Source organism: Xyrauchen texanus, chromosome 41, assembly GCF_025860055.1.
Source record: "Xyrauchen texanus isolate HMW12.3.18 chromosome 41, RBS_HiC_50CHRs, whole genome shotgun sequence".
Classification (NCBI taxonomy): Eukaryota; Metazoa; Chordata; class Actinopteri; order Cypriniformes; family Catostomidae; genus Xyrauchen; species Xyrauchen texanus.
The window spans coordinates 15,655,268-15,671,130 of record NC_068316.1 but is presented as its reverse complement, the minus strand read 5'-3'; the positions used below and the strand labels follow the sequence as shown (position 1 = coordinate 15,671,130).

At 44.1% G+C, this 15,863-nt stretch overlaps 1 protein-coding gene across 2 annotated transcripts in view; it reads right to left on the bottom strand.

Annotated features, from left to right (window-relative positions):
- LOC127634271 (CTD small phosphatase-like protein) overlaps positions 1–15,863 on the bottom strand; it is a 52,900-nt gene that overhangs the window by 9,502 nt on the left and 27,535 nt on the right. The window contains exons 2-4 of one of the 2 annotated variants that reach the window (XM_052113744.1): positions 15,611–15,768; positions 13,319–13,351; positions 85–186 (exon numbers count right to left, since the gene is read on the bottom strand). In XM_052113744.1, coding sequence (XP_051969704.1) covers positions 85–186; positions 13,319–13,351; positions 15,611–15,768 — 293 coding nt within the window. The remainder of the gene's footprint in view (positions 1–84; positions 187–13,318; positions 13,352–15,610; positions 15,769–15,863) is intronic. The other variant, XM_052113745.1, reaches the window with a different exon arrangement.

Genomic DNA, 15,863 nt, shown 5'->3' with positions numbered 1-15,863 from the left:
GTAAACTATCCAATGCTTTGTGAAATATCTAATATGTATACTATAAAACAGTAATTGTGTTTGTGTGCATGTATACACCAGTACCTTGAAGGAGCTGTGCACGAGTGTCTCATCCAGGTCGATCACCACACAGTTCTTGCCGTAGTCATTAATGGTGACCTCAGGCAGGAGGAATTTGGCTGGAGGCTATGCACAGCACAGATGAAAGAGGGATGGACACAAGAAGGAAAGGAGAATAGAAAAGCAAACAAGCAGTTGATTCAGAGTCACATCAGAGGAGAAATGCATGCTAATCATAGCGGCCAGACATTCAATGTCATAATCAAAAACTATGGTGCCTCCTCCAAAGGGACGCAACATGCACTGGATAATGTTTTGTTGTTGTCCCAGGCGAATCTGGATGATGTAAGGGATCTGGTGCATTTGGATAACCTTGAAACAACAGATCATAGCTCTGTGTTAAACTGATTGGCCTCCCCTGGTTCGCTTACACTGCCAAGTCAAGTTGCCTAAGCACAAGCTGGCTCTCTAGTCACTCTGGCAGTAATGGGAGAGTGTGTGCAAGAGAGAGAGAGATAGACACTGAATTGAGGCTTTACTAAGCCTGACCTGAGGGAGGCAGATGGACACACACACACACACACACACACACACACAGTATGCAAATATGCACACAAAAGTACATGCAGACATGCACAACATGACTTTATTTAGGTTAATATTCTTTATGTGTATTTCAGCATGGGTCCTATATAGTATATCCTGTATATGTGTGGGTATGTGTGTGGAAGAAAGGTCATAAAGGACAGTGCACTGGCTGTTTGATTTATCTGTGTCATTGAAAACTGTTGGGAGTCAACCATGACCTTCTTTCTCCACTGTTTACGTCTCATCAAACCAGGACACATATTTGCAATTCTAATCACTTTAAAAGTGCACTTACTTATTCATATAATTAGTAATTACTCTTGCCAGTTTTCTAATTACTAGTAAATAATGACTAGTAAGTACAGAATGGTGACACAAATACCAAATATGGTATGAATCTGTCTCCTTTCAACATGCTCCCATTAAAAGTTTTAATAATAATTAAAGATTTCTTATACTCCCATATAGAAAAATGAGGGATGCACTGAAGTATTGGCTGCTGATATTTATCTGCCAATTATTGACCAAATTAAAACCATTGACATATTGGTTATAAGCATGAAAATGCCAATATGAAAAAACAAAAACGATTAGTAACTCATAAGAACGTGTCATTCAATTTTTTTTATTTTCTCGTTCTTATGTTAATGTGGAAAAACCACCATAAACGGATGTGACAATTGTGAAAACTGCACATACCTATAAGCTACGTGATGAGAGAGAACCATTCAAAACGCTTTGAAACCAGCAGAATTTGACTTCTGAGACAGCAGTATGATATCCATTAATGCTGAATGAAGATTGAAGTCGCAATATGGCCTTGCTCTACTACAAAACATTAAAAGGCTGCCTTTTAAAATATAGACTGCATTCAGCGCTTCAGTCAGCACTGTGTGAGCTAGCGGCACCCTCTAGCGATCTGAATAGCATTATCCATTGTACCACTATAACACATTAATTTGTAATGTTCTATCACATGCAGTTTTGTTGTTTTGAACTGCAAAAACAGAAGTGCAAAAATGTTTTGGAAGTACAAAATAACAACTTTTCATATCAATGATCATGTTATATTTAGTAATTTTTTACTAACCTTCTATTTTACTTAAAAGTTTTGTCCTGTCATGTGTTCAACAGATCCAATCCAGGTTCAATTAAAATTAATATTGTTAGAACAGTTCAAAAGCTTTTGAACCTCTTTGTAAAATTAAAAAGCATAATTCCAAAGTAAAACAGTGATCTAATGACAAAATAAGGTAAGTGGCAATGTTTTTTTGGTAAAATTGGTATTGGCCAAAACATTTTATATTTGTGCATCCCTAAGAAAAACACAAAACCAATGAATGATAATTAAAAAAATCTTAATAAGTTTAATCCCTGACCTAAATGTAGCCATAAAGTGTAACCCACTACCTAAACTCTAAATCTGTATCTTTCTATTGTAGGTATTATAACTCCATTCAACACTCCTTTCCTTGCAGGAACCACAATGAAGGTTTTTCAGGTTTCACTATCTTTGAGGGAACATTTAGTCCCCACACGCACACACACACACACACACACACACACACACACACACACACACACACACACACACACACACACACACACACACACACACACACACAAATCAGTGCATGCTCCATGAGTATATGCAATCACATCATTACATAATGACTGAGGACTGTACAGTTTTCAAACAATGATCTAACACTAATTGAAGCCTCATGCTGCGTCAATCAATCTCAGCATTCATTACATGGCTTCCAAACGCTCTCAAATTTATCACTTGCTTGCATTATAATAATCTGTTTGTTGTCCTCAGCACACGACAAGCTCAGAGTAAAAATGACAAACGATGGCTTATGGTTCAACTTAATTCCAAGCTCTTGCCCCAAACCAGACACTCTCAAAATGCATTAGAGAGCAGGGTTTTACAGCATTACTTCATGCAGTTGAATACTTCAGTCAGCCAAAGCAGGAATATCTGGAAGCAGGTAGTAAGACAATCCCAGCTGTCGCTTTAGAAAACATCAGTGTCTCTGAGGTTTGATTACAATTACAGTGAGTATTAAAACTCCTGCCAGCATTTTCTCAGCATGGATGCTCTGTTTGTGCTGAGTAGGCAGGGTGTAAATTAGGATTTGGGTCTCCTTCTATCTCAGGCCCAGCGTGAAGGCCTGGCTCAGGTCAGCAGAAATCTCTGCGTGTTCTTCCTCCAGCAGGTGCTGTGTGAGATGGGTTTGACTTTCTGAGACTGCTGTTGTCCTACAGTACATCTTATCAGAGTTGTTTGAATGTTAAAGAGATTGTTCAACTAAAATAGAAATTATGTCATACATGACATTGTTTAGCCATGACTTCCTGTTTCACATGGATATAAATATGGTAACATACAGGCCAAATTCATCCATCACAATGGGTAAGACCAAAGAATAAAGTTCCCCATCTGTCGCTCACTTCGACGGTGTGTTGAAGAAGCGACACTAGGGGTCTCTCTTGAGAGCCTCGCGCATCTCTGAGAGAAAAGGAGCGGCTTGCTCCCATGCTTGGCACGTCGCCTTGTCCCCCCCATTCGGGTGAAGGGAACCAGAAGGTTATGACGATTTTTAGGGGCGTTGGGGAAGGATACGTGCAGTCTGACGCAGCCTGTCGCTTTGGCACGCACGTATATGGTTCAGCACATGGCATGATTAAATATGGACCCCTAGTGTTGCTTCTTTGACACAACGTCGAAGTGAGCGACAGATGGGGAACGTCTAGGTTACTATTGTAACTATTGTTCCCTGATGGAGGGAACGAGACATTGTATCCTCCCGGCCACGACGCTGAACCGAGCCACTGTTACGGCCAAACCTCATTCTCGGCTCCTCGAGGCAAAATCCTGAATGGACAGACGCATTTCCCTCTCTTTATACCCGTATGTCCGGGTGCGGGACATGCAAATTCTGTCTGCCAATTTCTCATTGGCCTTTTCTCAAGTTCAGAGATACACAAGGCTCTCAAGAGAGACCCCTAGTGTCGCTTCTTCGACACAACGTCTTGTTCCCTCCATCAGGGAATGGAGGTTACAATAGTAACCTAGACGTTATGATGTGCAGCAAAAGGTTGTTGAGCTTCACAAAATGGGAAGTGGCTATAAGAAAATAGCGAAAGCATTTCCACCATCATGGCAATAACTAAGAAGTGCCAATCAACTGGAGATGTTACGAGATGGTATTTTGGCAAAGTATTGAATACATTTGTAGCTTACAAGGGTGCCAATAATTTGTGAAAAATATAATATCTTGTGTTGTGTTTGGAATTGTTAGATATCTATTTGAGGATAGATTTTTGTGAATATTTTAAATGAAAGACCAAAAGGATAAACAATAAAAATATATTTTACACAGACTTCTATTATCATATAGGGTGCCAATATTTTTGGCCACAACTGTAACTTCCAATATGTGGTAATGTAGTAGGGCTGTAGTTAGGTTTATTCACTGGGATTTGATTGGATTTTATACTGTAAAAAATGTATGTCATTTCAATGGTTAAAAAAAAATAATTGGTTAACGTTACCTTACCATACAAGGTAAAAAATGGTAATATATTTAACAAGACAATGCATGTCATTTTTACGTAAAATATTGTAAACAATTTGTAAAAAAATTTTATTTAAAAACTATGATTTTACAGTTTAATTAACAGTGAAAATGTTTATTATGTTTAACAAGAGAATACATGTACTTCTTATGATAAACTATTGTTAAAATTATGGTGAAAAACAATAATCAAGTGATCCCAAAAGTACTTTTGTAACCCACCACATTTCATTATATTTTATGGGAATATATTGGTTTCTTCATATTTGTAATATCATTTTAGTACATTGGGGTGTTCTGTGTTATATTTTATGTACTGTAGTTTAGTTAATGTTTATTGCTTGTAGTGTCACATGTGTTACTCAGATGGTGTTTTGTGTTTGTTTGTGTAACACTGTACACTGTATCTACATGTGTATTAATTATTGTTCCTGAAAGGGCAACTCTTGATAAGCTTAAAGTCATCATGTGGCCTTTTGTAGTTACTATGGTGATTAACAATATGTTTGAAAGTGAAAAGCAGACTTTTATAGTTCCAGAGAGTTAGTACATATCAAGTTTATATAATTGAACATGAAAAAAATGGAAGTGAACTGTAAAATATACAAGCATCTAAATTACATCATGTAAAGCCTGAAACATGGTCACCCCATTTTTATAGTAAATTTCTGGCAATCACAGAAGCACATATTTGACCAGAATTGACTGTATGTTGGACTATGCTTAATATTTTTTTTACCTCACCTAAGTGGCCTTGGTTTTGCCAGCAGAAAGGAAAAAGCCATTTCAAAGTTGGAAAAAGTTGCTACATTTGTAAAAAAAGACTATAAAAACAAATGTTTTTCTCTCTCTTTAGAATAACATACACTAATTGACAGTAAGACCAGAGACATTTATTAAAGTATAGATCGTAATCAAATAAAATTGGATGGGATCTGAGCTGTGTGAGTGTTTCTATTCTGGATGAGAGCGGATAAATGCAAAATCTGCATTACAGGTATGAACAGGTCATTTTAGGAAAGAGTTTTATATACAGAAAAACAATTATCCAGTATGAGAAGTAGGGCTGCTCAATATGGCAAAAAAATATTATCACAATATTCTTTTTCATATCATTCTATATTGATATTTATCACGATATTCAATCACATTCGCACATTGCACATTTTTGGGAATTTCCAAAAAAAGAAGAGAAAACAAAATCCTAAACAGTCTAAATAGTCTTTACAAAACTGCTTGGGGGATCTTCTATGAAAATATTACAATATTTTATAGAGATTATCAATTGAGTGCAGTTGGATATGTATGTTATAAGATGATCTGTTCATTTTGAATCATAATGAAGGTATATATATATATATATATATATATATATATATATATATATATATATATATATATATATATATTTTTTTTTTACATTAAAATTATTTTCATATTTCTTTACAAACAGATATCCAAGTATGGGGGCACAGAAGCCCTTGTGACTGAGGAATGATACCGTATGGGGGGGTTCAGGGGTATCTCCAGAGAGAAACTTTTGAAAATGTAAAAGTCTGAATGGACCATTTTTCTATTTTCATTCAAATGAGAAAGACTAGGCTACAAACTAGTCATTGTTTTGTCTTTCATCCTTGTCAGAGATGAAGAAATCTGAATATTTTCACAAAATTAGAACAGAAATCTATTTGTTTATTATTAAAGGCTTGGAAAATGCTGATTAATAAAACTAAATTTAGAAAGAAAAAAGTTTTGCTCTAAAGGCGCTCTGGAAACACGCACCTCATTTTTACTCACATGTGGGGAAAAGAGGAACTGGGACAGGGCATCAGTGAAGCGTGTTTCAGTGGTAGAGAAAGATATTCAATAATACAGAAAGATCAGTTCTCTTACGAGAGGTTCTCTCGTATTGCGTAAGCTAGCTTACGCTACGGGAAAGATTCATCTTTTCTGAGATATTGAAGCCAAAAAATTATCCTTAATTTTGTATCATTTGTCAACGCAGTGCAGCAACTGCAGACCTTGAGCGGGCTAGCTAGCGAGCTCATTGGTTGCTCTGCGGCAACTGCTGCAGCCTATAGACGAACTTGGGCGAACTCGCGTCCAATGAGATGCTTACTGCATCAAAGCCCGCCAAAGTGGCCGTGGCTAGAGTGCATATAAGCGTAGTTCGTAGGCTGGAACCCTGATTTTCATCTCTTCAGCGAAGCTCTTCGCATCTCTGAACTGGAAGCCGCGTCGCCGTTCGAGGGGGATCTAGCAAGCTTGGACAGCGCTCGAAGAAGCCGGCCGTCTCCGTCACCTTCAGCCATCCTGCGAGCTACGTATCCTTTTTTAGAGCAAGCTAGTTCTTAACGAACTTCACAAAAGAGTAACGAGCATCTTTTTTAAGATGCCTCGCACCACTTGCGCTTCATGCCGCGCCCCTCTCAGCGCCGGAGACCGCCACATCATCTGCGCTCTCTGCCTGGGACTGGGGCATGCAGAGCTCGCCCTCGCTGAAGGCGGATGCGACCTCTGCGAGGAGCTTCCGATGTCGACCCTGCGGGCTCGACTCGAAGCGCTCAGAACCGAAGCCGCCGCGCCGCCTTCCGTTCCGCCGCGCAGGAAAAAGCGCCGCTCCCAAAGGCTGCCAGAACCAGTGATAGAAGCGACTGCCTCGCCGGAGCCTCTCCCTCGAGCATCGCTCTCACCCTCCCCGCCCCCCGGGACGCGCAGTTGCCGCCCAGCGGCTGCACTGCGGCCATCTCGGAGGACGAGGCGGAGGATAAGGGCTGTTCCATCATGGCTTCGGACAGCGAGGAGTGGTCAGGCTCCCACGCCTCCTCCTCGGCCCAGGAATCCAGCAGGACCCGCGCCGGAGTCGAAGGGGAACTAACACGCCTCCTCACACAGGCCGTCGACCTCCTCGGGCTCGAGTGGTCACCGCCCCCTGAGCAGGCTCCCAACAGACTCGACGGCTGCTTTCTTCAGAGCCGTCGCCACGCAACACCCGCGGCCCGGGCCGCTCCCTTCCTGTCGGAACTCCACACTGAGCTTGCAAAGTCGTGGAAGCGCCTTTCTCGGCCAGGATCCGTTCCCACGTCTCCACCCCTCTCACTTCGGTGGACGGCGCCACCGAGAAGGGCTACTCCTCCATCCCCCCGGTCGAGGATTCGGTAGCAGCACACCTTTGCCCGCCCTCCGCGAGATGGCGGTCTAAGCCAGTGCTCCCGTCTAAGGCCTGCAGAGCGACTTCCGCCTATGTTGGCCACGCCTATTCCGCCGCCGGCCAAGCCGCATCTGCTCTGCACTCCATGGCCGTCTTACAGATCCTCCAAGCGGACCTTCTTCGGGAGTGGGATTAGAAAGGCAGGCACCCAGAGGCTGTTACAGATCTAAGAAGTGCGACGGACCTCGCCCTTCGCGCCACCAAAGCTGCAGCCCAAGCTCTAGGGAAGTGCCTGGCCTCGCTGACTGTGACCGAGAGACACCTGTGGCTAACGCTAGCCGACATGGGAGAAGCAGAGCGCTCCGCGTTCCTCAACGCACCGCTCTCTCCGACCGGTCTCTTCGGCTCCGCGGTGAGTGACATTGTTGACCGCTTTTCAGAAGTCCAGAAAGCCACCCAAGCCATGAACCTCTTCCTGCCGCGTCGCGCTAGCTCCTCTGCAGGCCGCCCACGTGACCAGCCTCCTGCACGAGCCTCTTCACAGCGCCCAGCTCAACAAAGTCAGACTTCTCAGCGTCGACAGGGCGGCCGCCCTCGATCATGCTCAGACAGCCGCCGCAGACCGCCGCCCCCCCGCGGGCCTCGGTCTAAGGTTGCGCTGAAACCTGAGCAACCGAAGTCCTCCTAGCCTTGTTGAAAAAATGACGGCTCAGTCCCGCCGCGGCCGGACCACCATCAAAGCTTCGCCCCCTGTCAGTCCCCCTCTCTCAGGCTACTACAGTGGTGGATTCAGCAGCCAACAAGCCGGTGATACTGCCCGCTTGCCTGCACTCAAACGCCGTTTTCACGGCGACCCAAAGAAATCTTGTAAAGAGCAAACATGCCTTGTGTACAAAATGTGCCCACAATCCAGTGTTCACCCCTACACACAAGCATTACACTTCCCGTGTTCCTATCAGAGCCCACTCACTCTCGAGTGTTAGAGTCAATAAACGCGCCCACAAATCCGTGCACGCGCCCCTTCTCTGGCCGCTCTGTCACACGACCAGCCTTATGTGTAGAAAATGTGCCCACAATCCAGTGTTCACCTCTACACACAAGCATTACACTTCCCGTGTCCCGATCAGAGCCCACTCACATAAAGTGGACACAGCCCGCTCGAGTGTTAGAGTCAATAAACGCGCTCACGAATACGTGCGTACGCCCATTCTCTGCCCGCTCTGTCACACGGCCAGCAAACACTTCTCTGTATGTAAGTCCCGTGCCCGTGACTATGCTCGCGCACCACTTAACAGATGTGACTCTTTCCCCATTCACCTCAATCGGGAAGTCACTCACAGAACAGCCTGTCCCTGCTGTCTGCGAGCAGTCATGCATAAGCACAGTAAGCGCGCTCACACATTCTGTTCAGCGCGCTGTGTGCAGCAATCAGGGCGATTTGGCCATTCACCCTCTAGCGTTACGCTTCAAAGCATGGGAAGCTATCCCAGGGATATCCAAATGGGTGTTAAGCACAATAAAACAGGGCTATTTGCTATAGTTCGATCGCCGCCCTCCCCGCTTCAGAGCGCGGCTCGAAACTATTGTGAACACGGAAGCAGCCTGCATGCTTCGTTCAGAAATAGCAAATCTTCTGTGCAAAAGGGCCATAGAGAAAGTGCCGCCTTCGCTGAGCGAGTCGGGGTTTTACAGCCGTTATTTTCTTGTTCCCAAGAAAGACGGCGGCCTCAGACCAATATTAGATCTCAAGGGTTTGAACAAGGTGCTTGCAAAAAGACCGTTCAAAATGCTTACAATCAGGAAACTCCTCGCGCATACGCGCCAGGGGGACTGGTTTATCTCTCTCGATCTGAAAGATGCCTACTTTCAGATTCAGATAAATCCCCGTCACAGGCCATTCTTGAGATTCGCCTTCGACGGCCAGGTTTATCAATACACCGTCCTTCCGTTCGGCCTGTCTTTAGCACCCCGTACTTTCACGAAGTGCATGGATGCGGTGCTCGCACCCCTGCGGAGTCAGGGCTTGCGAATTCTGAACTATTTGGATGACTGGCTGATTATGGCACAGTCACATACGGAGCTGCTGTCTCACAGAACAGTTCTCCTCAGCCATCTGAACAGTTTGGGTCTTGCAGTCAATTGGACCAAGAGCTCACTACAGCCCAGTCAGGCAATTTCCTTCCTTGGAATAGAACTAGACTCCGTGGCAATGACGGCTCACTTATCTACACAGTGCGCGCGCCGTGTTCAGCGACTAGCCGCGTCCTTTCAGATGAACAGCCTCACGCCTCTGAAAAAATTTCAGAGAGTGCTAGGTTACATGGCCTCAGCCGCAGCAGTACTTCAGCTGGGTTTACTGCGCATGCGTCCGCTTCAGCATTGGCTAAACACCCGCGCGTCTCGCCGGGCTTGGGCCACAGGCCGCCAGCCGATCAAGGTGACTCAGACCTGTATTTCAGCTCTGCAGCCCTGGACAGTGGCCGAATGGTATCAGCGGGGAGTGACGATGGGAGCTGTATCTCGCCGAAAAGTCATCCCGACAGACGCGTCCAACACGGGTTGGGGCGCGGTCTGCGAGGGCTCTCTGGTTTTTGGCCTATGGTCAGTTCAGGAAAAGCTCCTTCACATAAATTGTCTGGAAATGATAGCGGTCGAGTACGCGCTTGTGCGCTTTTTCCCGGTCATTCAGGGTCACCACGTCCTGGTCCGTTCAGACAACAGATCTATGGTATCCTACCTAAACCGTCAGGGCGGTGTCAGATCCAGGAACCTCTTCCATCTGACGAAACGCATACTGAGTTGGTCCCAGTGCCACCTGCGCTCGCTGAGGGTGACGCACGTGCCAGGCCACCTGAACGACGGCCCAGACAGACTGTCCAGAGACAATATTCCTCCAGGGGAATGGTCCCTGCACGCTCAAACAGTTCAGAAGTTATTGCGCATATTCGGCAGAGCAGAGATAGACCTCTTTGCGTCAGAAGAGAACTCTCACTGCCCAATATTTTTCTCGAAAAGCGAGGACGCGCTGGCCCAGGACTGGCCCAACCGCCCGCTTTACGCCTTCCCTCCCGTCTCGCTATTGCCACAGGTAATGCAGAGGATCAGGGAAACGCGTCACTCGGTGCTCCTCATAGCCCGGCGTTGGGAGAATCAGACATGGCTCCCGGAGCTTACGCAGCTGTCACTGACAGCGCCGTGGCCCATCCCAGTGAGAGCAGATCTCCTCTCTCAAGCTTGCGGCACGATCTGGCATCCCCACCCAGAGCGCTGGGCGCTGCACGCGTGGGTGATCAACGACTACCCGTCGCTCTGCCAGAAGGGGTAATAAACACCATCATACACGCTAGAGCCCCTTCCACGAGAAGACTCTATGCGTCAAAATGGTCTGTGTTTTCAAAATGGTGCGCCGACAGAGACCTGGACCCACGGACATGTGGGGTGTCGTCGCTGCTTGTGTTTTTACAAGAGCTGCTGGATAAGGGCAGATCCCCATCCACGCTCAAAGTGTATGTGGCGGCCGTCGCAGCGTTCGCCGAACCCCTGCACGGCCAGTCACTGGGAAAAAATGAGCTGGTCATCCGCTTCCTCAAGGGAGCTAGAAGGATGAACCCCGCGCCCCCCCATCGGTTCCTATCTGGGATCTTTCTATAGTTCTCGAAACTATGAAAGCCCCCCCTTTCGAACCGCTTCAATCCGTGGATTTGAAATACCTTTCACTCAAAACCGTTTTTCTGACTGCCCTGTCATCAGTCAAACGTGTGGGAGACCTTCACGCGCTGTCTGTCAGCGCTGCGTGTCTTGAGTTTGGACCAAGTGACTCCAAGGTCATTTTAAAGCCTAGACACGGCTATGTTCCCAAGGTGATCGGTACTCCTTTCAGAGCACAGGTCATTTCCCTATCGGCGCTGCCAGCATCCGATAGCGAACGCGACGCCAATCTCCTTTGCCCAGTCAGAGCACTGAGTTTGTATACTGCGCGCTCCGCCTCTTTCAGACGCTCTGAGCAGCTTTTTGTTTCATTCGGAGGGTGCACCAAAGGTCTCGCCGCCTCGAAACAGACACTGTCTAGATGGATAGTGGACGCTATTGCTGCCGCATACGCGTCAAAAGACCTGCCATGCCCGTTGGGCATTAGGGCTCACTCCACTAGAGGCATGGCCTCATCGTGGGCATGGTCCAGCGGGATTTCCATTCACGACATATGTGTGGCAGCGGGCTGGGCTTCCCCCTCCACCTTTGTCAGATTTTACAATCTGGAAGTGCCCGCCCTGCAGGCAAAACTACTAGCGGTTTAATACGCTACAGCTCCCCTGGTGAGCTGCACTGATGGGACTCATTCCACACAGACCGGCACCGCCGCTCTGTCGTTCCCTTCCCACTATGTGCTTATGTATTACACACACACTGGCCCGCACTCTTGCCGGCCAAATATTATTTCCCCACTCACAAGGGCTCCCCCGGGTCCCCCCACCCCCGGGGCTCATGCAGTGGATGCTTGGCGCGCACGGCGTTGACAATGGGTTCCCGTAGCGTAAGCTAGCTTACGCAATACGAGAGAACCTCTCGTAAGAGAACGAATCGGTTACTTAACGTAACCTCGGTTCTCTCTAGATGAGGGAACGAGTATTGCGTAGCCAGCCGTGCTCACGCCACAAGCGACTTTCGCTTCATTCAATGAAAACCAGGGTTGCAGCCTACGAACTACGCTTATATGCACTCTAGCCACGCCCATTTGGCGGGCTTTGATGCAGTAAGCGTGCGGACGCCTCTCATTGGACGCGAGTTCGCCCAAGTTCGTCTATAGGCTGCAGCAGTTGCCGCAGAGCAACCAATGAGCTCGCTAGCTAGCCCGCTCAAGGTCTGCAGTTGCTGCACTGCGTTGACAAATGATACAAAATTAAGGATAATTTTTTGGCTTCAATATCTCAGAAAAGATTAATCTTTCCCGTAGCGTAAGCTAGCTTACACAATACGAGAGAACCTCTCGTAAGAGAACCGAGGTTACGTTAGGTAACCGATTCGATATGATGTAACCGGCACTGTTGTTTTGTCGCGCTGCTCAATATAGACGATGAGAGAGCGCAACCGTCGTCATGATGTCTTCATGTCAATATCAATCTGGGATCCGGAACGCAGTGACCTGCGTAGCTGGGTCAATAGCAACTTCATCCAGTCTGAGGCTGCGTTTCCACTCACGCGGAAAAATCCACACAAAGCCACTCCCAACGCTAGGGAACTGCTTGCCCTGCGCTGCTGTCAATTTTACAATCCACCTCGCGAGCTTGACACTCGGCTTCCATAGGAAGCAATTGAAAGCGCTCGCTCACATTCGCTCACCACGCGCCAGTGGAAACATACGACAAGAAAGCCAAACTGCTAGTGTTTTTAGCAACATGCATGTCTAGATGTAGAACACAGGTTAAATATCGAAAATTACTCAAAGCTTATCGTGGATATCATGATAAATGTTGATATCGTTTTATCGCCCAGCCCTAACGAGAAGGTTTAAGACTAAAGAAAGATAAGATAACAACTGATATACAATCTAATTAAGGCCCTGCAAGTTACCAAGTACAAAGTTTTAATGCTGGGTTTATAATAAGGTTACAGAAATCAATTTAAGTAAGTTTCATGCCATATTATATAAATATCAATAAAGAATTCGATTTTTTTATCCTAATAGCTGATGAATGCAGAGTAAGATAGAACCAAAACTCTTTGAGGACTCCATCAAAGAGTAATACTTGTATCTTCGTTCTATATTTTATAATTGAGGTTTAGCCACTGGAAAATAAGCATGATTTTCATAAGCAAAATTTCTTATGGAAGGCAGTGAAGGAGTTAAACGCATCCCAGAGGAACAAAGCCAGGCAGTTTCTCTCAAGAGAGAAAATAAATGCAAGCAGGCAGGCAAAATAAAAAAGATAATACATACACTGGGAATAGGGATGACCTGGACCTGATCACACTGATAAACAAAATCAAAGAAAGAGAGACAAGAAAAGAGAGATACAGGGGTAGAGAGATAGAAAGAGAGAGGTAAAGATAGAGAGAAACAAGAGAAAGAGATTCATAAAAAGTAAGCACAACACACAGACAACGCAAGTGAGATTACACACAATTGTCAAATTATTATTTAATTGCTATGACATAGACAGACATGCTGACCAAAATAATCTGTTGAGAGGGATGTAAAACATATGGATTTGTTTGAAGTAGCTGTGGGTCCAAAACAGGGCAGCTTAAAGCATATGAACATGTAAAAAGGCAAGACATTCCTCGGTAGATCGCGAGTCATTTGCAGGCAAACATTTGCGGTAATGCGATCAAATTCAGATCCATTTATAGCTGTCTGTACCTGCTTTGGCAGCACATAAAAGTGTTTGTGGAGCGCCATGGCTTAAAGTTTCTCCATGGACAGTGTGGTTGTTTCACACGGTAAACTGTCCAGCATTTGTGTGTTCATTTGAGTGTATGCAAGAAACAGGAAGATAAAAAATAAGACAGATCCAGGTGATCTCATCCACATTTGTAAAGTACACATTTACAATTTTGGATGTTTGTATAGACACTCAAACTTACGGTATCAATGTATATACACATCATCTAAAATGTTAACACTTTTACATACAGTATGAACAATTTTAGAGACGTGGATTCAACCTACATATTCCTTGAATTCAATATTCTTGGAACCTTTCAGGATGCATAAACATCTTTAAAGTTGTTTTATGTTTGAAATGCTGATATTGTATGTTTCTGTGTCTATTTAAATATATGAAATGTACAAGTGCTAGAAAACTTCTTTACACACGAATACCAAATACAAATGAGATCATGTTGAAAATAGATTGCACATAAGAAAAGAGAAGAGATTGAGAGAGACAGAGAGAAAAAAAAAAGCAAGAAAGAAAGAGAGGAGGAGGGAATGAACTAGGCAGCCAGTAATCAATCATATAAGACACACACCCAAGACCCGCTTTATTGGAATTACAGAACCAGTCCAGGAATGAGAGGGAGAGAGTGTATGTGTGTGTAAGTGTGTGTGTGGATTTCTGGAAATAGAAGAATGTGTGTGAGGGGAAGTGGGCCCATCATTTCTAGAACTAGAGGGTAAACATCGCAGCCGGTTCACTGGGTTCGGAACAGCAGGAAAACTTTGTGGTGGACACAGGAACAGCGTGCACAGAGCCTGCATTCGGCCGCAGCTCGCAAACAAGGAAAAAAAACTTCAGTTTGGCTAAACTGTAAGAAAATAAGCAAAGCTTACTAATACATAGGGAGGGGCATTTCAAGTAATTTTGTAGTGTGTAATCAATTACTTTAAAATATGAGTTAATGAGTGTGACACGTTCGAGATATTTTATATTTTTGTTTTATTCACATTACTAAGAATAGTAAAAAAAAAAAAAAAGCTAACTTCAACAACCTTAGCTTTTATTTTGAAAAAATGTAATGAACAAAAATGCACATATGCAAATTCCTTGTCTATAAAGGCCATAACATTATTATAATTTTTGTTCTTATTAAAAGACGAAGTGGCAAAATCAAATTTTGTAAAGTTTTAATAGTTTTAACTTGTCAACTAGTTGGTGCAGATGCAGAACGTGTAGTCAACTAGTTGATTACTTATGCACACCCCTAATAATAAACAGATGTTATTCTACAAACATATAAAACATCTGTTATAAAAAAACAAACAAAAACATTGATTAATAATAATAATAATACAATTAATTCAGTGCCAAAAAATAGAGGTGTACCGATATATAAATTCGGGTCAAATTGTGACCAAAGTGACCAATAACTAACTGAAACTAATAGTAAAAGTTACTATTACTATTTTCTTAAAATAATGTTTTAATTAAAAGTTTTAAATGCACGTGCAAAATAAAATTAAAAACGTTGTTGATGGGTTAAGAAAAATACGTTTAATTCAATATATATTTTCTATGAAAACATCATAGAATCTATCAAATAAATCTATCTTGACATTTTTACAGGAAACAATACACAAATACTGATTAAGAACATGAAATTGTTGCAAGTGTTTAAGTTAGCACTAGATGAAGGCAAAAGTAACCTAAATCGAAACAGTCTACAATTATCCAATATTGACAGATAAATGAAAAAAATCACGAATATATCGGTCAATAACCGATATGGCCCGATATTTCAAGCATCCCTACTGTGAAACTGTGGTTAAGAGAAAAAAACAAGGCCTCACCTTTGGAAGGCTGCTGTTCTCCTCGGCAGGTGGAGGAAGGCTGCAGGTCTTGTTGTTGTTGGCTGATGGTTCCACATTATAGTCCCGGAAACAGCAGAAGAAGGGACTAAAGATACTTCTGTTCCTGTGTTTCTTTAAACTGCTGTTTGACTGGGAAACTGTGACAGAGAAAAACACAGACACCACACACTGGTCACTGAAATGCACAAACTGCTAAAAACATCTGGAGCTTTACCTTCCCTGCCCTGTAACT